Source organism: Myotis lucifugus, unplaced genomic scaffold (assembly GCF_000147115.1).
Source record: "Myotis lucifugus unplaced genomic scaffold, Myoluc2.0 scaffold_48, whole genome shotgun sequence".
NCBI lineage: Eukaryota > Metazoa > Chordata > Mammalia > Chiroptera > Vespertilionidae > Myotis > Myotis lucifugus.
Window position 1 is genome coordinate 2587722 of NW_005871096.1, and position 25666 is coordinate 2613387.

Below are 25666 nucleotides of genomic sequence, written 5' to 3' on the forward strand. Positions count from 1 at the left end.
ATACACTTTGTAAAATGACTCACTTTTTATTTGCTCCTAGAATTGAATTATTCCTAGTTTTATACATTCCTGAGTAAAACAAACTAGAAGCTCCCATGGAGGGGAATCTACAGTTTTCATATTCTGCTCTCATGAGCAAGCTGCCTTTACTAATGCCCTCCCAAATTCCTCACTGACCCTCTCACTGTAGTTTTCTTACTCCTTCCAAACATGTAATATGGGTCTTGGTTAAAGGGCATCTAACCTAAACATAGGATCTGAACCTGCTTGCCATGTAAGAACTTAAAATCCTCTTAAATATACTCAGACATTGTCCCATGCATTTAGAAACATCTCACAAACTTCTCTCTCTCATGGGGGATGCTCAGAGCAAATGTGTTTGTTGCTTCATAACAGCTCATGAGCTACAAACAAATTGCAGAAAGCAAGTAAAGGTTTCTACTAACAAATTCCTGTTGTTCACAGGGCCATGGGGGGGGAGGGACTTGAATGCTTCAGTAAAGTAGCCAGTGGCTTGTGAAGCACATCCGTTTTTAGGCTTGCCTGACTTCCGTCTATGAAAGACAATCCTACTCTTGCCCCCACCTGTTACCCACCCCGCATTCTGAATCTCCTTACCTTTTGGAGATTTCCTTCATAGCATTTACCACCAACTGAAGGTACACTATTTGTTTAGTTATGTATTTACTAGATGACTATCTGCCTTTCCAAATAAATTATAAGCTCCAGAAAGGCAGAAATTTTTCATTGTCCCTGCTGTATATACAGCACCTGGAAACAAACCTGGCACATAACCAGTCCTCCATCCCAGACAAGAAAAAGCTAAAGGAGTTCATCACCACCAAACCAGTATTGTATAAGAAATGTTAAAGGGACTTCTTTAAGAAGAAGAAAAAATTTAAAATAATAATAAATGGCAATAACTACATACCTATTTATATGTAAATTAAATGCTCCAATCTAAAGACATAGGGTGGCAAAATGGAGAAGAAAATTAGACCCATGCATATGCTGCCTATAAGAGACTCACTTCAGATCAAAAGACACACACAGACTAAAAGTAAAGGGATGGAAAAGGTAATAGTATTTCATCCAAATAAAAATGAAAAAACAAAAAAGCTGGGGTAGCAATACTTACATCAGACAAAATAGACTTTAAAGCAAAGACATTAACAAGAAATACAGAATTGTTAGAGGCAGCGGCACCAAATGTTAGAGGCACCTCTCACTGACACCAGAGAGGTGTCACAGGACAGCCCCCTGAACTGGTGGGAGAAGGCTGTCCCCAACCTAGATCCTTGCCTTCTCATGTAAATGAATTTATACGAGAGACCTTGACTGCATTGTGAAAAGCCGATTTATAAAGCATGCACCTTTTTTGAAAAAGCAAAGCAAGCAAACCTATACATCTGGCTTAGATGCAGACGGGCTCTCAGCTAATCTGAAGAGCAAGTTGGGTGGGGGTCCAAGGCTTTATATACCCTCCTGTAACTAAAAAAGTAAAAAAATAAATTTAAAAAGAACAACTGAAAAAAAAAAACCTGCACATACTCTGTCGATTTCTGTTAAGTAAAGGAAAAAATAAAGGATGAGAAAGAAATACTAGTAAGGAAAATTGGTTTTAGAGTCAGAAGGCCCTGAATTGCAGCACAGTTTCATTACTTCTTTCGTTGTTGCTTCTGTTGTTGTTTCCAGATATATTGAGGTATAATTGACAAAATTGTAAGATATTTTAAATGTACAAAGTGATGATTTGATGTACACATATATGTGAAAGGATTCCTCCTATCAAATTATTTAACCTAGTCCATCACCTCACGTATGAGATTTCTTCTTCTTTTTGGTGAGAACATTTAAGTTCAAGTCTCTTAGCAAAATTAATTATACCCTACAGAGTTAACTATATCACATGTTATACTTTAGATCCTCAGAACTCATTCATCTTCTAACTGAAAGTTTGTACCCACTTACCTCCTCTCCCTACTTCCCCTGCCCCAGCCCCAGGCAGCCACATGTCTACTCTCTCTTTCTAGGAGTTTGCCTTTTTTTTTTTTTTAAGATTCCACATAAAAGTGATACTATGCTTTATTTAAACCACATTTTCTTTATTCATTCACCTGTCAGTGGACACAGGTTGTTTCCTGCTTTGGCTATTGTGAATAACGTTACTATGAACAAGGGAGTACAGATATCTCTTTCAGATAGTGATTCGGTTTCCTGAATAAATACCCAAAAATGGGTTTGCTGGATGATATGATTTTTAATTTCTTGAGGAATATCCATAATGCTTTCCATAGTGACTGTGCTAGTTCATTCTGTCTTAAATGAATGAATTTAGGCAGATTATGGAAGTTCTCTAAGCCTCTGTTTCCTTACCTATAAAATGAAATCAACTTCATCTCTCCCACGGAATTATTTTAAATATTAAATGTGATAATATACCTAAAATAATAAATCCATTAATCATTATTCCTGGTATATTACACATACACACACGTTTATTGTACATCTTTTTTCTAAAAGTACAGTACTGTTAAGTGTATGTCAGTTGCTAATGAATGCTTGTTGAATTTGAAAATGAATTATAGGACCTGATCCATTTGTCTAAGGCTTTCCATAAATTGGAGCTTCTCTCAGGAATCAGATCCTCTATCTTTGTTCAAGCACCTTATTCTCTATTGCTTTTTCTACTTAATCTAGGGAACTACTTGTACACTTTGGTGTCATCATCAGTTGTGCAATTTGTGCCAGGTAATTTATCACTGGTAATAGCAATGATGTTTGTAAGTGATTTACCTTTTTTTTAAATAAGTTTTTTAATTGATTTCAGAGAGAGGAAGGGAGAGGGAGAGAGAAAAACATCAATGATGAGAGAGAATCATTAATCAGCTGCCTCCTACATGCCCCCTGTGGAGATCGAGCCTGCAACCCGGGCATTTGCCCTGACCAAGAATTGAACCATGACCTTCTGGTTCATAATTCAATGCTCAACCACTGAGCCACAGCAGCCAGGCTCTAAGTTATCTAACTTTTAATATAGAATAGAGTAAACTATTACTATCCCCATAATAACTTCATGCTCACTCACTAACATTCTGAAATGTTCCCCTGAAAGACAGAGACTGGAGTGAAGGTATCATATAAGAAGCTGTGTATCACCTTCACTGTTGCCCACAAAATGGTGTCTGGTGAGTGAACAATATCTATTACTTATGTTTCTTAAGGGGAAAAATGTTGGAGTATCTTTGGAAATTTTAAAGTAATTGGTATTTGTGGGAATAATGTGCATGTGCATCTCCTAGGCTGGTGGGAACACAGAAGCATGGGCAAGGCTAGATGAGAAGTGATAAAATTGGCAATTTGTATGTTGCCCAGAACACATTTTTAAGCCAAATTACAATTATGCTATTTATATAACTGTGAAGTGAAAGAAAGTTTCTATACACAAAAAAGCAAAGATCAAGATACATACAGGATGAGACAAAAGTAGGTCTACAGCTATTCATATAGAAAAAAGTACAATGATTAATCTTTATATATATAAAAGCCTAAGAAACCAGCCAACCATTCGACCGTTTGCTATGACACTCACTGGCCACCAGGGGCAGACGCTCAACGTACAGGCATGGAAACATGGAACAGACTGATGAATCTCAGAGGGAAGCGGGGAGGAGATAGGGCGGGAAGAGATTAACCAAAGATCTTATATGCGTACAGCCTGGCCTGCGGGGATCTGGCCAAAACAGGCAGTCTAGTATCCCCCGAGGGGTCCCAGATTGCGAGAGGGTGCAGGCCAGGCTGAGGGATGCCACCAGTGCACGAATCCATGCACTGGCCTCTAGTAAATAGTAATACAAAAATAAACTGTGTTTCGTGTACTCCTTTTGCCATACCCTGTCTTTGACTTAATTCTTTTGCTTTTGCTTTTTAACTGTGATCCTAGTTTTACGCCTCCATGAAGGTGAGGCTGGTGTAGCAAGGGAGCCACTCACCAGAGTGAGTTTTGGAGAAACATTATGGGCATACAAAACTGACTTCAAACCACTCCACACTCAAATATAAGTAAGTGCTGGCGATGCTGGAATCCTAAAACGTATACTCATGAGTTAGGTTCCATATCAGACCTCCTAATACTGAAAAGCTATATATGAAGGTGAATATTTCATGGACATCCTTCCTTCCTAGCCATGTGCCTGATTCCTATCTTGTTTCCCTATTCAAGGTTTGTGCTTCACAATCCAAATCGTTCCAGTTCCACACAGAAGCATGAAGGAGCCTTTCTGCCCAGGGAAGCATCTTTCCCAGTGAAATACATTCACTCTCAGAAGCTCTTACCTAAGAAGCCCCCTGCACCTTCTTTTTTTAAAATTTTGTTTTATTGCTTAAAATATTACAAAGAGTAGTACATATGTCTCCTTTTTTTCCCCCCTGACCTTGCCCCGGCCTCCCTAACCCCCAGTGTCTGTGTCCATTGGTTATTCTTATATGCATGCATACAAGTCCTTCGGTTGATCTCTTATTCCCCATCCCCCCAACCCTCCCCGGCCTTCCCACTGTAGTTTGACAGTCTGTTAGATGCTGCTCTGCCTCTGTATCTATTTTTGTTCATCAGTTTATAATGAGTGAGATCATGTGGTATTTTTCTGTCATTGACTGGCTTATTTCACTTAGCATAATGCTCCCCTGCACCTTCTTCACCCTGACTGACTGGCCACCTGTTTCAGGGTCGGCGGCTCCATCTGTCCCTCTCCCCATGTCGGAGAGAGGAAATGTAAAGTCATGAGTCAGTGCAGTAAAGCCCTCACTGGTGAGGCTCAGCTGAGCTGCAAACATGCAGCATTTTCACTGGCAGTTGTTCCAGCCCTTCATTGGGGATTAATTACTCTGCGGGAGCGGTCTGCCTAGCACGACAAAGCAATTTTCATTCATCAGCTGTGAGTGTGAGATTAATGAAAGCCACAGTCTCATTGGAATGAAACACTAAACTCTCATTTGTGCTACCAATACTGGAGGAAATGGGACACTTTTTTCCTCCTCCATAAATTTCTGCTTTCAGCAATAAAATCACATTAGATTTTCATAATGCCAAGGATTGCACTTTGGGTTATAGGGATGCCTATCTACAGAAAAAATGCCAAGTGTTTATTGGGTAAACAACAGCAGCCTCTGAAGGCAATGTATACAAACAAATTGCAGAAACCACCCTCCTATTAGTGTTCATTTTAAGGGGGTAATTCTTGGCTTTGTTTCCTCTCAAGCTTTGACACTTAAGCAACCACATGCTGTTAAAATGAAAGACTGTGGGGAAATAGAGCATGCATTTCTGTTCTCAGAGTTTTCATCAACACATACATTAGTTCATCGGAAATCTTCATTTAAATGTTAATTAGCCTGGGGACCGAGAGTGCCATAGATAAGGAAGACACCAAAAGACCAGATCTCAGAGGTCTGGTCAGCCCTCAGATAACACTGGCTGCCTGAAGCCAAATCACTCCATTCATCCCTCCCCCCACAATAGGATCAATAGGGAACAGAAATAAAATTGCGCATGTCCCATGCTTTCAGAATCACTAGGAGGGAGAGAATAGCAGAATCTTCAAGTTAACGAGAGAAATAAATGCTGAATTACAACAGAGCTCCCTCCACCATCAGCAGCTTGTCTACTGAGAGGACCAATGGGTGAACAGCATGCCAGCAGGAAGGAGCAAACCTACCAACCAGATTTTTGTTTCCTAATGTCATTCTGCACCAAAGGGTGCCAAGGCTCTTTGGAGAAGTGGTTAACTCCTGGTATGGGCAGAAAAGGTTCAAGATGAGCCTGGACCACCTTGTGCCAAAAGAAAGGAAGTGCTTAAAAAAGTGATGCGAGCATGTCAAGAAGACACCAGTAACAGTTGTAAGGGGCTCCTACTGGCCAAGACTGGAACATTTAGAGCATTAAAATAAATAAGCACAGTGATGGATTAGAACCCAGTGAATAAGAATCTGTGAGTCTAGCCCACCTGGGATGGCTCAGTAGTTGAGCATTGACCCATGACCCAGGAGGTCACAGTTCAACAGTCAGGGTGGGTTCAGTCCCCAATTGGGGCATGCAGGAGGCAGCTGATCAATGATTCTCTCTCATTATTCATGTTTCTATCTCTCCCTCCCTCTCCCTTCCTCTCTCTGAAATAAATAAAGACATATATTTTTTAAAAAATCTATGAGTCTACATGCTGATAGTACATAGATGGGTAAATAAATCTATAAACAAAGAATCATCCTTACAGAAAAATGCTGCCTAATAACTATAGAAAAAAATAATCATTTTGTAAACATGATGTTAAACATTGATCCATGCAAACATCAATGGGTGCTTAATCTTGGATGTAGAAGTTTGATGAGTAACAAGATAATCACACAGCCTCAAAGTATATCCCATCACATTATTTATTAATTATTATGGGGAAAATGACTATACAGTGAAGAAATTAGGCAATACATAATAAAGTGATCAAATTAAGATCACTAATAGGGGGCAAATGGACATCATATGACTTCATATCTGATGCCCCCAGAAAGAGAAGACAGGTCAGTTATATAATATCCTTGCCAAAAATACATAGCCTGAATCTAATCATGAGGAAACACCAAATCACAATGTGCTGATATAAAAAATGAAGAATGAGTTATACCAGATTATCTCTAGGTCCCTTCCAGTACTGAGCTTTTATGATTCTAAAGGAAATAAATATTATTTTATTTTATTTTTTAAATATATTTTTATTGATTTCAGAGAAGAAGGGAGAGGGAGAGAGAAACAAAAACTTCAATGATGAATGAAAATCATCTATTGGCTGTCTCCTGCAAGTCCTCTACCGGGAATCAAGCCTGCAACCGTGGCATGTGACCTGACTGGGAATGGAACAGTGACCTCCTGGTTCATAGGTCAACACTCAACCACTCAGCCACACGAGCTGGGCAATAAATATGATTTTAAAGAAACATGCAATGGTTTGCTACCAACCTACCTTTACACTGCTCTGCTCCAGTGCCCCTTATATTTATGCCAGATAATCTCCATAAATCGCTATGATCCTTGGTTAAATGTCACTCTTTAAGGTATCTTATATCCAAACAAGACATGTTGGGATGTGAAAATTGCCCTGATAATTATATCAAGACAATAATTAAACCACAATTATCCAGGGGAAGCAAGACATACAGTTATCTTCTTTGTTTGCTGTCCTTACTGGCTCTAGCTGATTTTTGGGGTTCTCACTAAGAATCCAAAGCAGCTTTCCAGTTTCATCCCTTGCCATTTCCCCACATAAACTCTTTGCTAAAAGTAAACGAGTCCTTTTACTGGCTCCCAAACATATCCTATGTGTCTGCTGAGAGACTAACCTCCCCATGTTTGAGAGTAAGTACCGTATATCATATCTAATAGGTGTGCTATATGCCAGGCATTGTTTTGATCTCTATAAATACATTAATATTTTAATCCTTATAATAACCACAAGAACTAAGCATAATTATAAACTCCCATTTATAGATGAGGCAGCCAAAATGTACCCAAGACTACACAGCAATTGGGTGATATGTGACACAGGAGTTTGAACCTCAGAGTTCCCCAGAGTCACTGCTGATAACGACTGCACATGCCACCTCATTCAAATCCAGTCTGCCGCTTAGAAGCCTCCCTGTCCTCTATCCCCACAGGGCTCAGAGTCCTCAGATACCATAGCAAATATATTTCCTGCTACTCATTCCCCCATCCCCCCCCCACACCACAGCATACTATTTCATAGCTCAGCATGTTATTTTCCCCTTTACCATTCATTAGTCATCTTGTTCTATGTTTGTGCCTTATTCATCTAATTCTTCTAAGCAGAAGTCATACACTCATTACTATTGATTTCTTGCTTGATTTTCTTACAGTTTCATTGTTATTGCTTTGTTAGTTATACATATAGTTCTATAGTGCTATTTACTTATTTATTTATATGTATAATGAATGACATACTTGGACACCTAGTAGACTTCTTTCAAAATAGATCCATGCTTCAATTGCTTTGGAATGGTCTTAGATTCGATTTTTTTTAAAAAATAAATAAATTTGTAAAATAAATCCACTGCAAAATCAAAATGTACTCATTCATTCAGTCCACAGTATTTCTAGAACATTTATTATGTAGCTATGTAATTATGTACTATGCTAGGCCCTCAGAACATGGGCATTTGGAATTCAGATCCTCACAGCCCTGTGCAGAGTATAAGTAGATGCTTCTGTTAGAGTTACAGCATGTGGTAATGAGGGCTTTGGTAGAGCTACAATAAGGAGGTCGCAAGAGCAATTGCACATTGAACACTGACTGGGGGAAACATGGAAGCTTCCAGGAAAGAGTCACATCTGAGGTTAGTTAACTAAGGGAAGCAAGCGACTGCATTTTGAGATTAGAAATCAGCAGGTAAGCATATACCCACTCCCACCTGCCCCCCAAAAAGGGGTTATATAAAATGGCAAAGTATGGTTAGGATGACTGCACTGGTATGTGTAGGCTGTCAGGGAGAACAGGTCCAGGGAGAGACTGGAGGAGAAAATGGAAAGCCTTTGGAGAGCACCCTACGCCCTTGGATCAGCCGCCTCTTGTTCTGCTTCACAATCCCATTTCAAGGAAAGCTCTATGACAGTGGTTCTCAACCTTCCTAATGCCTCGACCCTTTAATACAGTTCCTCATGTTGTGGTGACCCCCAACCATAAAATGATTTTCGTTGCTACTGCATAACTGTAATTTTGCTACTGTTATGAATCGTAATGTAAATATCTGATATGTAGGATGTATTTTCATTGTTACAGATTGAACATAATTAAAGCATAGTGATTAATCACAAAACAATATGTAATTATATATGTGTTTTCCGATGGTCTTAGGCGACCCCTGTGAAAGGGTCGTTTGACCCCCAAAGGGGTCGTGACCCACAGGTTGAGAACCGCTGCTCTATGAGCTTCAAGTCATTTTTTAGTGATAGAAGCTCACCATGAGCTTGTGTAATCTTTTGCTTCCTGCCCTCATTTCCTCCAGGTCCTCAGTGTGGGGCGCTGGGAGAAGACCACTCAGCTCTTCAGTATATGGTGCTCAGAAGCATCCTTGTGGGGTGGGGGTTATAGACCTCTTGGGACCACCCTCACCAAGGGGAGAGAGTCCATACATGTTTCTTCCTGTTGTACTCAGGTGGTGTGGGTTCTGAAAGGCATTCTAGTCCTTCCTCAGAAGGCCCCAGCAGGATCCAGGATGGAAAGAAACCCAGTTGCCCATGGCAGTAGTCAGTGCACATTTGCATTGGTTTATCCCCTTCCCTCTTCATTCCTCCATCTCCCTCCTGCCCTGAGATGACCTCCCCAATACACGACCTGTACCCACATCCTACTTCACATTCTGCTTTTGAGAGGAACTCAAGCTCATCTACTAGACTAAAACGTTTTTATTTTAAATGTAAATGCTACAGAGAACCATTGGTTTGTTTTCAGCAGGGGAGCAATATGATTAGCTTTTCAGTTGCAGGAAAAAGGATCGCCAAAGGCAAGCCTGGAGGCTGGAAAATTAAATAGAAAGAATGTCTTCATGTCTACAGCAACATAGACTTACTGACCAAATCCAGGAGGTAGATCAATTTTTTAATGAGAAAATAACTAACCAGATGGCATGTTCTGAGTGCATTTTAGGGGAAAAATGTGCAGGGACTGGCTCTGGCTCCAGGATAAATTATTAAGGAGCCTTCACCTTTTCCTATTTTGATGATGTTCTTTTCGGCCTCTTTAGTAGCAGTGGTATGCTGGTAAGTTACTCTCAAGGGGAAGAAAAAAGCAAAATACTACTTTGTAGTATTTGCTGGGAATACTCACACCATGGCCAATTTCAACTGCCAAGGGTTTCATAACATCTCTCAAACTTTCTGAATATATAATAACCCTTTCCTCTATAGAAGAACATTCTCTCCTTTGTTCTCTGCACTTGCACAAAGTGGTTTGTCATTAGACTGCAGGTCCCAAATTGCAGTCCTTTGTTGTTCCTGAATAAATCCATTTTTTTAAAGAAATATCTGGCTGTTTGTTTAAAGTCAACACTTTAAACCAATGGTCATTATATGGAGCTATATTGCCAAATAACTAGAATTCATGGGTCCAGGAACCAATGGGTAGATGTAGGAATGATCCCATTCACCATCACTCCCAGCCACCCACCTGGACAATTGTGCTTTCCATCCCTGCAACTTCAGGCATGGTTAGTCTATGTCCTTGGTCCCAGAAGGGAGTACTTCCACCAAGCAATGCAGAAAGGGGCCCACTAAACCTAAAGCTACACTTGACACCTGGTAACCTTGGGCTCATCATGACAGTAATCCAGCTGACATGAAAAGGAGTTACATAACCGGCAGGGGTAATAGAGCTTGATTGTCTCAAGGAGGAAGAACTGCTGCTCAAGGAGGAAGAAAAACTGCTTTCTCAAGGAGGAAGAACAACTGCTTCCTCAAGGAGGAAGAACATATTAAAGGCAGGTAAAAATATGCCTGGTGCTTGAGTACCTCCCGTGGTTTTCAATGTAAATAGGCAAGTACAGCAACCACTGCCTATTAAAGGCATAGTGACCAGAGGCTCAGATTCCACAGGGACTAACCCAACCTTGCAAATTGCCTGGATGAGCAAAAGTGGTAGCTAAGAGGAGGGGTGTCTAACACGGATAATAAAAGAGGGAGAGTAAATATTAGTTATTACTTTAAGACCAACAACAGTGTTGGGGCTATAATTTATTCCCCTAATTTTCTCACTAATTGTGGCAAGGCTGTGTGCAGATAGAATAAACTTAATGGAAGAAGCAACTAATTCTGAATAGTGCAAAAGGCAGACTATAGTGGGTACTATAAATACTGGCTGCTAAAAGGTAAAATTCCCCCTTCCCTAGATAAATATTTCAAAATGTCTCAGCAGAATTTATAAGGCACACGCGCGCGTGCGCGCATGCATGCACACACACACACACACACACATATGCACAGGCAAAGCCAATGGCCAATGACAGACTGACACAGGCATACAAAATGCCAACTCTTTGCTGTAAGGGGGACCAAGTGCACGGTGCAATTTCTATTGTGAATGTCCAGGCTGAAGCTGGTTTCCAGCCAAGATCACTGCCCGGCTTAGCTTGCTTCCCCTGTCCTAATCGGCTCCATTCTCCCCCTTTCTTCGGAGAATGCTCACTTAACAAATCACTTTCCATAGGAAGCCAATTTCAGATTCTATTTCTAGGGAACTCAACTTAGGACAAAGGAGATTACTAGAGCAGGGAAGTAGGAAAAACAGCAGAACAATTTTCAGATAGCAAATCAACACTTAAGGCCAAAATATTTGGGGACCATGTTTTCTCATGGTCCTTTAAATCATATTGGGGTTTTGTCAGCTCCTATCAAGTAAAACAAGTTAATATCAACTTTGCAAATTTCCCTGAGGATTAAAGAAACTATTATAAGAAAGGGACTTAAAATAATTTGTCACATGTAGGCATTCAATAAAGAGTTGTCCTTATTATGAATACTATAGGGTGTCCTAAAATGCACGCAAGATTTGCAAGTTGAAAAGAACTGCAAATCTTGCGTAAATTTTGGGACACCCTATAGTAGTATTCTTTTAAATAATTTTTAAAAATTTTTATCTTTATTTTTGAAAGTATTACAGATATCATCTTTGTTTTTCCCCCCACTGACCCCCTCCACCCAACACCTGCCCCTCCCAGGCCTCCACCACACTATTGTCTGTGTCCATGGGCTGTGCATATATGCATACAAGTTGCCCAGGTTAACTTCTCCCCATCCACCCACCCAACCCCACCTTCCCTCTGAAATTCATCACTCTGTTCCATGCTTCAATGTCCCTGGATCTATTTTGTTCATCAGTTTGTTTTATTCATTAGATTCCACATATGAGTGAGATCATGTGATACTTGTCTTTCTCTGGCTGGTTAGCTTATTTCACTTAGCATAATACGCTTCAGGGTTTTGTGTTTTGTTTTTTAATTTTGTGAAAGCTTGCTTATGACCGACAGAAGCAGGAGAGCTGGAGCAGCACTGCTGAACGGCTTTCTGAGGAAGGGTCTGCCCTATTCCATCTGCAGAGAGCTTTTCTATCATTGTTCTCAAGTGTGAAAGAGTTCCAGCCCACTGACTCCCGAGCCCCCAGGTGCCTGGCTTGGGAAGCGAGGAGGGAATGAAGGAGCTGTGGGAATGATCGCTGTGACTCTGCAGTCATTAAGTTTTTGTTTTGTATTTTAGTTTTGATTTAAAGGAGTCAGATAAGGAGGGGAAAAATAAAGCAATATGTACCGTTTGGGGGAAGTTCCTTTCTGTTTTAGATTGCTCAGCTTAGGTCTAATGTGGCATGAACCTCTTTAAAATTGCACAATTAACACCCCACGACAGATATAATAGATAACTAATATACTTAAGACTTTTAACTGCTGTTAGTTGAAAATAAATGGTTTAGCACCCCTAAGGTCACTTTGAGGTGCTGAAGTTTCCATGTTAGAATAATTAAAGCCATCAAGTAAAAAAAAAGCTCTAGGCCTGAGAAAAAAATAGGTAACAGTCAGAAATCAAAAGGAATTGAAACTGAAAATAATTAAGAAAAAAACAAACTGGAAAGACAGAAAAACAAGGACAGGCAAAATTAATGTAGGCAGGTTGTGAAATAAGATCACTATTAAAATGGTTTTGTAATTCAAGTAGCATAAATGTGAGTTAAATTGCATAAAATTAGAATGGTCTCTTCAAAGTTCTTGGATGATGAGGTGTCAAGCACCACTGCTTACTTATCCACAAGCTCCAAGGATAAGTACGTTCCCAACCCCATGCTCCATGCTCTCTTCTGCCATAGAGGCACTGCCATAAATGACTTCACATTCCCAGCCTCCTGTTATAACAAGGAGTGGCCATAACACTCTATTCTGCCAATGAACTGTATGAGAAAGCATCTAAGAAGTTTCTGGAATTTTCTTTTCTTTTCTGATAGAAAAGGCACACCTACAAAAACCTTCTCTTTTGTCACTCCTCCCTTTCTGTTTTTGATTCTGGCTTGGCTGTAAGCTATAGTAGCCATCTGGAATCTGTGAGGGAACATCACAAATAAGCTAAAGAGGGAAGAGCAGAGCAGGAACTGGCTTGTTTATCACATTATGAAGCCAGCAAACAACCCCAGAGGCCTCCCCTGAGCTTCTTACACAATGTGGCTTGTAGCACAGCACATCATATAGGTACAAACAATTACCCGGATTAGTGTTGCAAGACATCAGAAATCAACCCAGGCTATTGTTAAAGAAGAGAAAGAGCCCAGGTCTATGCAGAAGGAGCAGGCTTTCAGGATGACAGGCACTGCAGAGGAATGCTCAGACACAAGGCGCATGGGTGCCCGGCTGGCAGAGCTCACAGGTCTGGAGCCAAGTGCAGCAGAGCCAGGCTGACCGACATGGCCAAGTAGCCACGGGAGGTTAGAACTACAGAATCCAAGACAAAGCAAACCAGGTAGGGGCTGCCACTAAGACAGGGTCTTGAACAAAGGAATTAGCCTTGGGGAAGCAGGTTGTGTGACAGGGGCTAAGCCAAGTGTAGAGGCAGCAGCTGAAATTTCCCAAAGGGAAGTGAGTTCCACCAATAAAGCGTGAAGCACCAGAATGGCTTTTCAGGAGTGGCCTTGACTTACTTCCCACGCAGTCCTGTTTTTAAAAGATGTAAGGTGGGGGAGAAGGGGAGAATGAAGGGGGCAGAATCTCTTTAAGATGTACAGAATTGGGACATGAGTCCCGCCTCTGTCCCCCAGGAAGCTCCTGAATACTTACATTTTACAGTAACTGTGTGTTTGTTTCCCTCATAAGAAGGAATTTAGTTTCTCTGAGGACAGGAATGATGCTTTATTCATATTTTCATAGGCATTGCCTAGCAGAGTTTTTAGCAAAAATTAATTCAAAATTTGTTTGAGGGATGGGTAATAAAAATAGTAACAGTGTTCACTGAGCCCTTACCATGTTCCATGCACTGTGCAAAATGCTTTATCCATGACAGTTCATCTAGTTCATAGGAAATAGTCACTATCATTATCCCCACTTTCCCAATGAAGAAAACTGGCATTTACAGAAGTAAATTTTCCCAGAACGCCCAACTAGGATGCGGCAGACTCTGCTTCTGAACCAGGTCATCTGCCCCCAGAGAACAGTACCTTGACCCATTAGTGGAAAGAAAATAAGCACCAAAATCTTTTAAGAGACTAGTAGAGGATTATGATACTTGTCTCTTCTTTCTCTCACATAGAAAGTGGGCTTTGGTTCCTAGAAACATGGGTCTTCTTTTGCCCCTGGGAGTAATCAATATAGCTATGCTTTAAAGAGCTGGGCATAAAGCAATGAGGTTGGGTAATTCCAAGAGTCAGAAGAAGTAGAAGTTGGGCATCCTGGGAAAGGACTTATGTGACAGGCCTCATGGGCTGCCTGCAGCATCACAGGGCTGAAGGGGCAGCAATGACGATGGATCCACCAGGTTTCAGGCACACAATTCCATCACATATCACCTGCACACTGTATTGTGTGTTCACCGTCCATCACCATTTATCCCCCCATACCCTCCTCCACCTCCACCCACCCCATCTCCCTCCAGCAATCACCATGCTATTGTCTCTTTCCTGAGTTCTTTCTCTTTTTTTTCTTTTTTGCTCAATACCTCCACCCCAATGTCCCCATTCCAGCTGTCAGCCTGCTGTCTATCTACAAGCAAGAAATAATAGAAGAGATCTTTAATTCCATACCACTAGTTACATAAAAGATTCAGAAAAAGAGCAGCTTCTTTCATGACCTAATTTTATTGTTTAGAAATCAATAAAATAAGGACTACTCCCACAATTTGATATATTAACTGTGTGGGAGAGTTTTATGAACAAATGTACATTTATTTCTTCCTTTCTAATGAAATATTCTAAGACACAAATAATTTGCCAGCAATTAGCTGAGATAATGAATTGTTAGAAAAATGAAATTGAGCAAAGAGATCATAAATATAATTTCCATAACCAAAAATTTCTTTATGATATTTTATTCTGTTTATAATTTTTAAATTCCTCCCAGGCAATAATGGTTGAGGGACTGATATAGTTACATAGTGTGTCAATTCATAGACTATTAAATGTTTATATTGTTCTTATACAACATTCAGAATACTGAATTTTAGAGAAAATATCAGAAACTCTGCAAGCATGACCAGGCCACCCAAAGAATGTCTGTATAGTTCTACAGTTATATGGCTTTTAAAGATAATTCCCTAATTATGTGGTACCCATGGGTTGCCAGCATGAGTTCATTAAGCAGTTCCAAGTTATCTGTGGAACCTGTGGTTTTGCTCAGCATGTTATTCTAAAGACAGAATTCAGATAGATTCATAGCGTCAAAGAATTAAAACCAAGCTCCCATAAATTAAAATGTCATGATGACACAAGGGTTCTAATGAACAGAGGAGAATAAGAGATATTCCAACAAGATATTCAATGAACTAAAGAGAGAAAGTTTCAGTAAGATTCATAGAACATGGATACGTCAGTGCTCATGGTCAGTCATCATTACAGACTTCTGGAGACTTGCAGGATCAAGATAAGAGTCATTAATTACAGTTATTAGGCCTGGAGACAACTAGATTAGAAAGCAAGAGAAGCTGAAGAAAGGGATGCAATAAAATTATAGTCTAATCAGAGAAAGACTAAAAGGAGAAAAATATACGCATTGGAGAAATGCAGAGGCTATGTTAAGCCAACACGAAAACAGAGGAGAGTCCTATGGCAATAAGAAACAAAAGTGAGTTTCATACCTGAATTCTTCCCTGAATCGCTTAACACACCCACTCACAATACACTACTGAATATTCCATGAAGGCAAGAATTGGTTTTCATCCCTCAAGTTATGTAGCATAGTGCTTGCTCCATAATAGATCGGCAGTAAATGGCTATTAAATGAATGACTGAAAAAAATATTGAAGCAGAAAGGATTGAATGGAGCAAGCTACTAATGCTTCATGATGCAAACTCTATTCTTATCCAAGATGGAAAATTTCCAAAGCCAAAAGAGATGGAAAAGAACAAAATAACCACTGTCTTAAAGAATTTCACTTAATTCATAATTCAAAGAAAGAATTTATTGAGGTCCTAGTCAGTATCAGTGTCAAATGTTGTGACTAAGAATAGCAAAGAGACAGTATGTGGAAGGTGGTCACAGGATTTTAAAGAATATTGGTTTGCAAGTCTTTAATTGCACATAAAAATATATCAGTAGTACCAACGCATATGGGGGCTTCTTTTTTTCCTGTTTCTTGAATTACAAGTCACCTAATTGCTTAATGTAGTTTCTTGTACCGTTTGTAATTGTATTAAAAGTTCTAGAGTTTCTTTCTACTCCCTGATAGCTAAAAGGCAATATTTCCATTAGTGGGTGCTTATTTTGATAGTGGGTACTTATTTATTATATTCTGCTTTCAAAAAATAATCTTTTAATCCTACAATTTAATGTTTCATACACAGAGAAGAAGCTAAACTTATTAATAGATTAATGATAACACTATGTCATAAAGTTGTGAAAAATAAAGATGTCAATGTTCATACGTAATAAGAACAGTGCCTGACATTCAGTAAACACTTAATCAATGTTAATTTTGTTGTTGTTGCTTTTCCAAAGTGGCCCAAATAAACCACTGAGACCAAGGAGTCATCAAGAGTATCACCTTGCTTTCACTGGAGTAATATTCTATTAACAAAGCTAGAGTCAGTGAGCCAGAGACAGATAATAAGTATGGCTCTGTTAATATTATCCATCCTAAAGTCAGTGAACAACACTGAGCATAGTCTTTACTGAAATAATCAAGGCATCCTGTTCCGAAGGTGTCCCTTGTAACTTCATGGTAATTTAATCAAATGATGTGATAGACATGGTAAGTTTTGATACATTTAAAAAATACAATTTTAAAATGAATGGAGGTGATTTAATTCTACAGAAAAACCTTCCCTGGCTGAAGACTGAATATAATTAAATAATAGATTTTAAAATCTTCTAACCAAATGTTGACCTTTCAAAAGACCAGATTAAACCATAACATGACTTAGTCTTATAAATCTTCATATTTGTAATTATAACACTTCAAAAGGTAAAGTTGGGAGTTTTTGCACATGGCATTATATTTTGTAAAATGTACATAGCTAAAACAGAGAAAGGCATAGTTCTTATGTTACTAGCTTTGGGCCAGATGCTTGATTTCTCTGACACTCAATTATCTAAAAATTGCATTATAATAATAATTTTCTTGCTTATTTCACAAAATTTCGGGTATACTGAAGCAAAATTATGTATGTGGAAACCTTCTGCAAAATGCAACTCATTCTGCAAATTCAATAGTACTCTTATTTTATTTGTCTTGAAATATTAGAGTACTCATAAATATAAGCACACTAACCACAGATGTGCATGTTTATACATAGTTGAGTTCTTAGAAGGAGCCGCCAAATTATAATATGTGGTGTAATGATTTGCCTTCTTTGTATCTATTTTTCTCTATACGACAACTTTAAATTTGTATAAAAAGAGGGAAATGATATTTTGAAAATTACAATAGAAGATTCTAATGGAGTATACAATGAAGTATACAAGTTTGAGGATAAGGTCAAGATAAGCTTACTGTCTGAAATTTAATTACTGTCTGAAATTTAATCCTGTAAGCATAAGTTAGAAAAATTAATTACCTTAATTATCTGAATCACTGACCCATCCTAAGAGATTTTGGAAATATGTTGCTGCTAAGAACAAGGTATAGTTCAAATCCAATCATGCAAACTGAGTGATGAGAGCTATGATCTATACAGTGGTTCTGTAATTTATGTTGCATAGCGTAACACAGTGACTTCTTTTAAAAATTAAAAATAATAATTTCGTTCTAAAATATTCCATTAATGAGGAATAAAATCATTTATCTAGGTAAAAATATCCTTAGAGCAGAATGTCTTAAAAATAACCAAAACATTAGGCCAATATCAGAGTGTACTGTTAAGATTTCTGGGCCTGCTCCTGAACCAACTAATTGATATGTTAGCGTACTCATAGGAAACATGTCTGTCAGGATATATTTATTCATCTTTGACTCAGGAAAGACCCTCCTTATAATCTAACAAATCATAGATCAATCTATATCTTCTTTGTTCTCATTAAATATTGAAGACATAAAAAACATTATGGGATATGTTTAACTTTAGGAAACTGGATGAATTTCCCTTTTACACTCTAGGTCAATGATACTCAAACTTTAATGTATGTAAGAACAACCTGAAGAGCTTCCAATAAATGCATACTTCCAGGCCTCTATTAGATTCTAGGTTTTCAGATTTCCAAACTGATCTCTCCTGAGCATTAAATTTTTGGCATCTCTATGAGAGCTAGAAAAGTCAAACATCTGGATCTGAAGAGCTACAATCTAGACCGGCTGGAGGTCCTTGAGCAGTTCACCAAGGAACCAAAAATCCACCTGCTATAAGACTCCCCTGAGAATCCAAGTGACTTTTTTTCTCTACGTCTTCTGATCCATCACTACCCGTAGCAACCTTGTTTAAGATTGTACATCCTCAATTGCTCAGAATTCTATAAGAAAAACTAATTGATAAATCAAATGGAAATTTGTTCTAATAACTCTTTCATAGACGACTTTTTAAATAAGTGCTGCTAAGAAGTAAAAATGTTTTAAGCAAATGATTTCAATGACTAGTCTCTGCACAGTTAAAATTTTTACACAGCACAGGCCAGTATTTAATGAGATAGGAATAACAGAATGGTAAACTAATAGAGAGGAAGCAAAGTGATTTATAGGGTTTTTGAAAGATTTTAGTTATATTTAGTTTCCTCTCAAGTTTCAAGTTGAGTGCTTCAAGATTTCATAACTGAAAATAGGAAGAAAGAGCTGACTGTTTCTCCAATCACAGTTCCTTGCTTCAGTAAGACTACCTGTGCACTGGAACCTTAATCAAATATCCAAGATACAAGTCCTCACTTTTTCTTTGCTAAGAAATTGCTGTTACAATTGCATGTAGCTAAGTTTGCTGCTTACTTTCCACGGGATATGGAAAATATAAAGAGATCCAAGGAAGAGTCACATCTGGTCCCATAACCCAAGTATGGGAAAAAATGAAATGTAACCTCTGCTTTTAGCCCCTAGAACTTCTCTGCTATTGCATTGTGGAATGCATGTGGAAACAATCATTCTAAGACACATGCCTAAGACACTTATCACCACTTATGACACATCCCTTAGCAAGCAGCAAGTATCCAAGTCAGCTCTCTACCTAATGCTGTGTAAGTTCTATTGCACAACTCCAGGGGGTGCTGTTCACCCAGACAATTAGGTGAATGGAGCCCTTGAAATAGTGCATCTGGCAGCCCTGATTCAAGGTAGGAACGCCTTTAACTTATGTTTTGTCCTGGAGAGACCAGAGAATATTCTGTGGCAATGATGATAGTGATGATGGTGAAACTGATGCTGATGGCCAACATTTGTGAATACCTACAATATGCTGATTACCCACATTATAAAGAAAGAAGGACTAGGTTGGGGGGGAGGGAAGAGGGACTGATTCAATATCAAAGACTTTGAGAGACCTCTGCTATTAACCACTATTTTCTTCTTAAAGTATATTGGAATGGGGTTAAAGTATTAAAAACTGACAGTTTCATTTATTTCTCCCCCCAAAAGGGCAATGGAATTATGCATAGAAAAATATACATGTAAATATTATAAGCTAATCTAGTACTAAAATTTACTTGGAATTTTTTTCCCATTTCCTATTTGCAAATTTATAGCACCATCAAAATAAAGCCATAGGAGGAAAATTTGTTCTCTTGTAGGTTTTGAAGATTTAAGGTACTTATTCAAAAAAGATAGTTTTTCAAGAGATTTGAATAAATTCAAGTCAGAGTACTAAAATTGGTACAGCAGTTTTATAAATAATACTCCAAACTATAAAGCCTTTAGAATCATGACAAGCTAAATGAATTACAATGAATGCAATCATTTTTTAATTTAGTGTTGTACAGTCTTAGTCTGCCCCTTGGCAAAAATAATATCTGCACTGAGTGAAACATAGAGGCCACTAAGATGATTTCAACCTAATAGTAGCATATCTAGAAATATAAACAAGATTTTTTCCAACCTAGTAAAACCTAATCATCCGTTTCGGATTTTTTGGTTCCCCACTCCCACCCTTAATCTGTGAAATCCTTCACAGGTTTTATATATGAAAACTAGAGGCTCAATGCACGAAATTTGTGCAAGAATAGGCCTTCCTTCCCCCAGCTGCCGGCACCAGCTTCCCTCTGGCACCCGGGACCCCGACTTCTCTCGCAGCCCCAGCTTCATCTGGAAGGTCATCCAGAAGGACGTCCAGTCTAATTAGCATATTATGCTTTTATTATTATAGATAACCTTATATCTTAACTGCCTTTACCCTTTAATTTCTTTTATAAAGTCCTCATGGCATAATCTTTCTAAATACTTCCTTTGAAATTAAAAAAAATAGTCAAGTACCTTTTTAAAAATCCTTTCTCTAGCAGCTTTATATAAAGTCAGGCATTAAATAATTCACAAGATATTTTATTTAAATACTGAGAATAATATAAAATGGTATTACAATGAAAAATATTGGTTTGCTACCTTAGTGATAGGGACAATGAATTTCATTCCTGAATCTGAGCCCTATTTTTAACTGAAAATCATTTTTACCAATGTTTCCAGGCAATTTCAAAAACTATCTTAACATTAGATCATTGCCACGGACCCAGGACCTGAATACCACATTCCTACATCACTGTGCAGAATCCATCACATTTTAAGGGGGATTCTTTACTATGAAATCTGGATCTCAGTCTGTACTTTTATAGAAGAATAAATTCTGTAAGTACCGTTCTCAGAGTTCTAAAGAGCAAATTAATGGAGAAATGCAACTCCAATGAGCCTGCAACCTCCCCAGGAATGAGAGAGGCAGAATTAGCCTTCCTCTCTTTACAACAGCCAACTGAATCCCTCCCCACTGAGTGCAGCACTCACTCTTTGTCTGGTTTAAATACCTACACCAGTAATGATAAACACCAAGCCGGTGTCTTAAGGAAGATAAACCAGAAATTAACTTCTAGTTTCGCTCAGATGCTTTGAACACTATAGTGTGTCATTTTTTTTTCTTGGTTAAGAAATAAATATGTTGTTTTAGTCATTACAGGCTGGAAGAAAAGACCCCTTCACGGGTAGAAACTTGGCTCTGAGAAGTCAATCTAGTTTGCTAAGCGTAATAACCCCGTTTTTAACCAGTGGCTATGGAGACAATATCTTAGATGGGAAAGTGGCTCATGAAGTATGTAGGAGCCATGAATAAGAGAGGCTTTAAACTGGAGCGCAGAGCGGTGTGGAGATGGTGAGCCGGGAACAAGTTCAGGAGGAGCGAAGGGCAGTGACTTACCTGCAATACTTTGGTCAAATTGTTAAACAGAGCTTGGCCGGCACTCACTTTGTATTTGACGCCTCTGACTGTGCCGTTTTTGCTTAAAATGTTGACCCTTCTGGTACCAAAACTCTTCTCGCTGGCGGCCCTCGCCAACACCAGCAAGTTATCCTGGTCGTTCTCGTGCTCGTCACTTTCTGATCCTATGTGGCCGTTTTGCTGTCCATCAGACTCACTGAGTCCATCGATGCCGCAGAGACTGGCACATTCGGAGTCCAGGGAGCCTGACGGCTGCCCATCTTCATACACCTCCTTCAGAACTCGCCCGCTGTGGGACGATGCGATCCGAAACCGGACTTTCCGTGGCCTGTCGCTCTCCGGCTTCATCTCCCTTTTGAGCATGGTCACAGCCACCCACACAACAGGTCACATCGTTCTCGATCCCCCGTCACTGCATGAGTCCACCTGCCACATAACGATATCAGGACGTAATTCTGCTGACAGCAGCACTCATATGAAACTAACATCGAAAGGAAAGAAGATTCCCAAGAACTTACAGTGCATCTCGGTTATTAATAATGAATGTGTATGTGTGTGTGTGTGTGTGTGCTATGGTTACCTTTAAACTAAAACCTGCAAAACGATCCCAGCCATTAAATATTAAATAGCTATGGTGGGCTCTTTAACAGGACAAGTGCAAGAAAGTGGCATGCAATGAAACAGAAAATAAGTAAGGGCAAGGAAATGAAAGACTTGACTTCGAAGCCAATAGGGACTGTTGAAAAGGATCTTAGTGACAGAAGTATCTCTACAGTTCACGGTCCAGAGTGGAGGCCAGAGATAAAATAGGGACTCAAATGTATAGCATCAGAGATGTCACAGTCTTCTCACAGGACTAATTTCCTCTGTATTTCACTCTCAACCAGCAGTCTTTAAAAAGGGCAGTGAACATGCTGTTTCTGTATAGAGCTCTCATTACTAGTTCTTAAATCATTGATCACTACCAGCTTTGTATACAGCGAATTTGCAACCTACATCGTTATGCACAAGGGGCTTTTCTAAGGAATAATTTTTTAACAGGCTGTGAAAAGAGAGAACTTTCCCACTTCTGCTAGTAGAGAAATGTTCTCTTGGACAGAGGGAAAGGTTTGGAAATGAAACATATGGAGCAATGAAGGAAGAATGGAAAATCCCCGAAGCCAGCCAGATCAGCCAAAGCAATCCAGGTGATCGGCATTGATAAATATTATATCCAAATCACCCATGCATAGAGAAGAGTCCGCCTTATGCTGTGCTCAGTGTATTTTCTGTCACGTTGGCAGGCACCTGAAGGACTGCGTGCGGTAGAGAGGCATACTGAAACTCACACTGCAGTGAGGGCCCTGGCCTGTCTGCATCTCCAGAGAGAAATTAAGCAGCTGGCCCTCCTACTACCCCTCAAGTTTTTTCATGTTTATAGTTTTAACTGATTATGACCTTAATTGATACCTATGTTAGAAAATGCAGAAAATAATAGCACAAAGCTGGAAAGTCACAAATAATCTCACAAGAGATGTTCATCATTTTGTTTCCTCACCTGTCAAAGAGTTTCTATTTCATAGAGTGGTCTCAAAGATTAAATAGAGTGATGTATATGAAATGGTTAGCACGCTGCTCAACAAACGATAGCTATGAATTCTTTTTTTCTTTTTAAATATATCTTATTGATTTTTTTACAGAGAGGAGAGGAGAGGGATAGAGAGTTAGAAACATCGATGAGAGAGAAACATCTATCAGCTGCCTCCTGCACATTCCCCACTGGGGATGTGCCCGCAACCAAGGTACATGCCCTTGACCGGAATCGAACCTGGGACCCTTCAGTCCGCAGGCCGACGCTCTATCCACTGGGCCAAACCAGTTAGGGCAATAGCTATGAATTCTTATTTGTTTACTTAAACTAGCTAAATATACATACTATTTGGGGACAGTGAGAAGAATGGAACTGGAAAAGCATAAGTAACTGACAGGGAATAAAGGCAACCCATTCTGTTTTGGGTCTGACTCTAGGGCTTCCAGATTAAACCAGCCTGCCACTACGTAGATCCTGGAGAAGGGCTCCGGTTTCCAGCATGCTGTATGTCTCTGGACTGAGAGTTTAGTGTATCTAAGAGCTGTGCTGGGGCAGGGAGCCGCGGGGATGGCATACATCCTGTCACTATGGATCCTGAGAGGCCATAGTTGTCTCAGACTCCTGGGGCTGCTCAGCTGTGGAACCAACACATACCTAGCGTTTCCATTTTATAGTTATACCCAAACTCTTTAAAATTAACACAAGGATGGTAAATAGAGTCCACAGTGCAACAGCTTCCCAAAATAAATTTTTACAGTTCAATTTTCATCTTTGATTCCCCAATGGATCTTGTAAAGGATTTTGCATATAAACAATGCTTAGATAAATGTTTGCTGAATTAAAATTAGATAAGTTAGATTTTAAAGTCAAAACAAACTGACATTAAGAGAGAGGTAAATAACAACTAATATGATTACTTCCATCTCTTCTTGTCCTGCTTCCAGTCCAAATGCAAGGTAAGAAATAATGCTTATTAACTTTTCGGGCAAAATATCTCAGTCAGTGCTATTGGTATCATAAAAGGACCATCTACACTACATAAGAAATTGTTGAATGCTGGACAACAAAAATATACTCTGCCTACAGAATCCAAGTCCCAGAGGAAATGAAAGAATCACGAATCAAGCTTACCTGTTAAATGGTGTTAAAAACTTGACTTAGCTGCCTTCAATTTACAAAAGCCAAGTGACTCACACATCCAGTCCACTTCCCACTTAATAAGCTTACGCTTCATTCTCAAGCACAAAACAAGGATTTTCCTATTTCCTCTTGAATAATGAGTTTCTTATGTATCATGTGGCTAAGATTTTTCAAACTGCAATACAGAAAAGAATCACTTTTATGTCCTTCAATCAGATTGTCACTGTCTATAGAATACTTAGAAATATGCCTTATGGTAAAAAAGATTTTTAAACTAACTGCATTATTACTCTAAACAGTGGTAGGCAAACTCATTAGTCAACAGAGCCAAATATCAACAGTACAACGATTGAAATTTCTTTTGAGAGCCAAAATTTTTAAACTTAAACTATATAGGTAGGTACATTGTTATTAACTTAATTAGGGTACTCCTAAGGCTTAGGAAGAGCCACACTCAAGGGGCCAAAGAGCCGCATGTGGCTCATGAGCCGCAGTTTGCCGACCACAGCTCTAAGATATTAGTATATGGATTTGACATATTTTAATTCCTAAAGAAATGAGATAATAATGAATGGAATTATGTCTATTCTTATCCTATACATGGGGAGTTTACTTCTTAAATTTCTGCTTGGAACCATACCCAAAGCAAATCCAACTGCTGTGGGGTAGGAAAAAAGTCTGAATGAACATGTCACTCAAGAATAAAGATTGATGAATAAACCATCAAAATTACTAACTCAGACTCAGGGATACTCAAGACAGCCTACTAAATATAAAAAAGACCAGTGTTTATCCTTGAGATTTTTCCAAAATCAGGACAGAAATAAGAGAACAGAGACGTTAAGTCACAGTCTTAGAAACATCAGCCTAGAACTTAAATGCAGTTCTTCAAATCAACAGCACAATAGAATGTCAGTGCTTCCTGTGGCAGCTGGGAGTGTAAATCCCTAGAGTGGCAATTTATTTTTCCATAGTGAGAATGTTCTGGTGGAAAGTATAAAAAGATCCTTCAGGATTTCAAATCCATTGAAATAAAATGACAATCCTCTCAGAGACTACTCTGCTGATAAATTTTTCTTATTCATTTTAAATTAATGAAAAAGCAGAATGTCAAGAGAAACATACAAGTCTGGCTAAAAATATATATATTTAAAAAATGAACAAGAAAAGAAATGAGACAGACTTCCTGTCTTATTCTTGTGGTTGAACTTTTTTAAATCAATGAAATTTTAACACACATTATGTTTTATCAATAAATGTAATAAGTTTAAAATGATTGGACACTGCCACTTTAAAGTATCACAAATTATAATTCGATTTGTGTTGTATTTTTTTTTCTTCCAAGAGCATGATGATAGAACGAACCCCTGGGAAATTCTAATTCTATTATCCT

General features: G+C 38.9%; 1 protein-coding gene across 1 annotated transcript in view; it reads right to left on the reverse strand.

Moving 5' to 3' along the window:
* The window catches only part of GRXCR1 (glutaredoxin and cysteine rich domain containing 1), a 106538-nt gene extending 84600 nt beyond the window's left edge, over window positions 1-21938 (reverse strand). The window contains exon 1 of the mRNA XM_006088464.1: window positions 21543-21938. Within this exon, the coding sequence (XP_006088526.1) occupies window positions 21543-21926 (384 nt within the window). The 5' untranslated portion in view covers window positions 21927-21938. The remainder of the gene's footprint in view (window positions 1-21542) is intronic.
* Between the last annotated feature and the right edge of the window lie 3728 nt (window positions 21939-25666).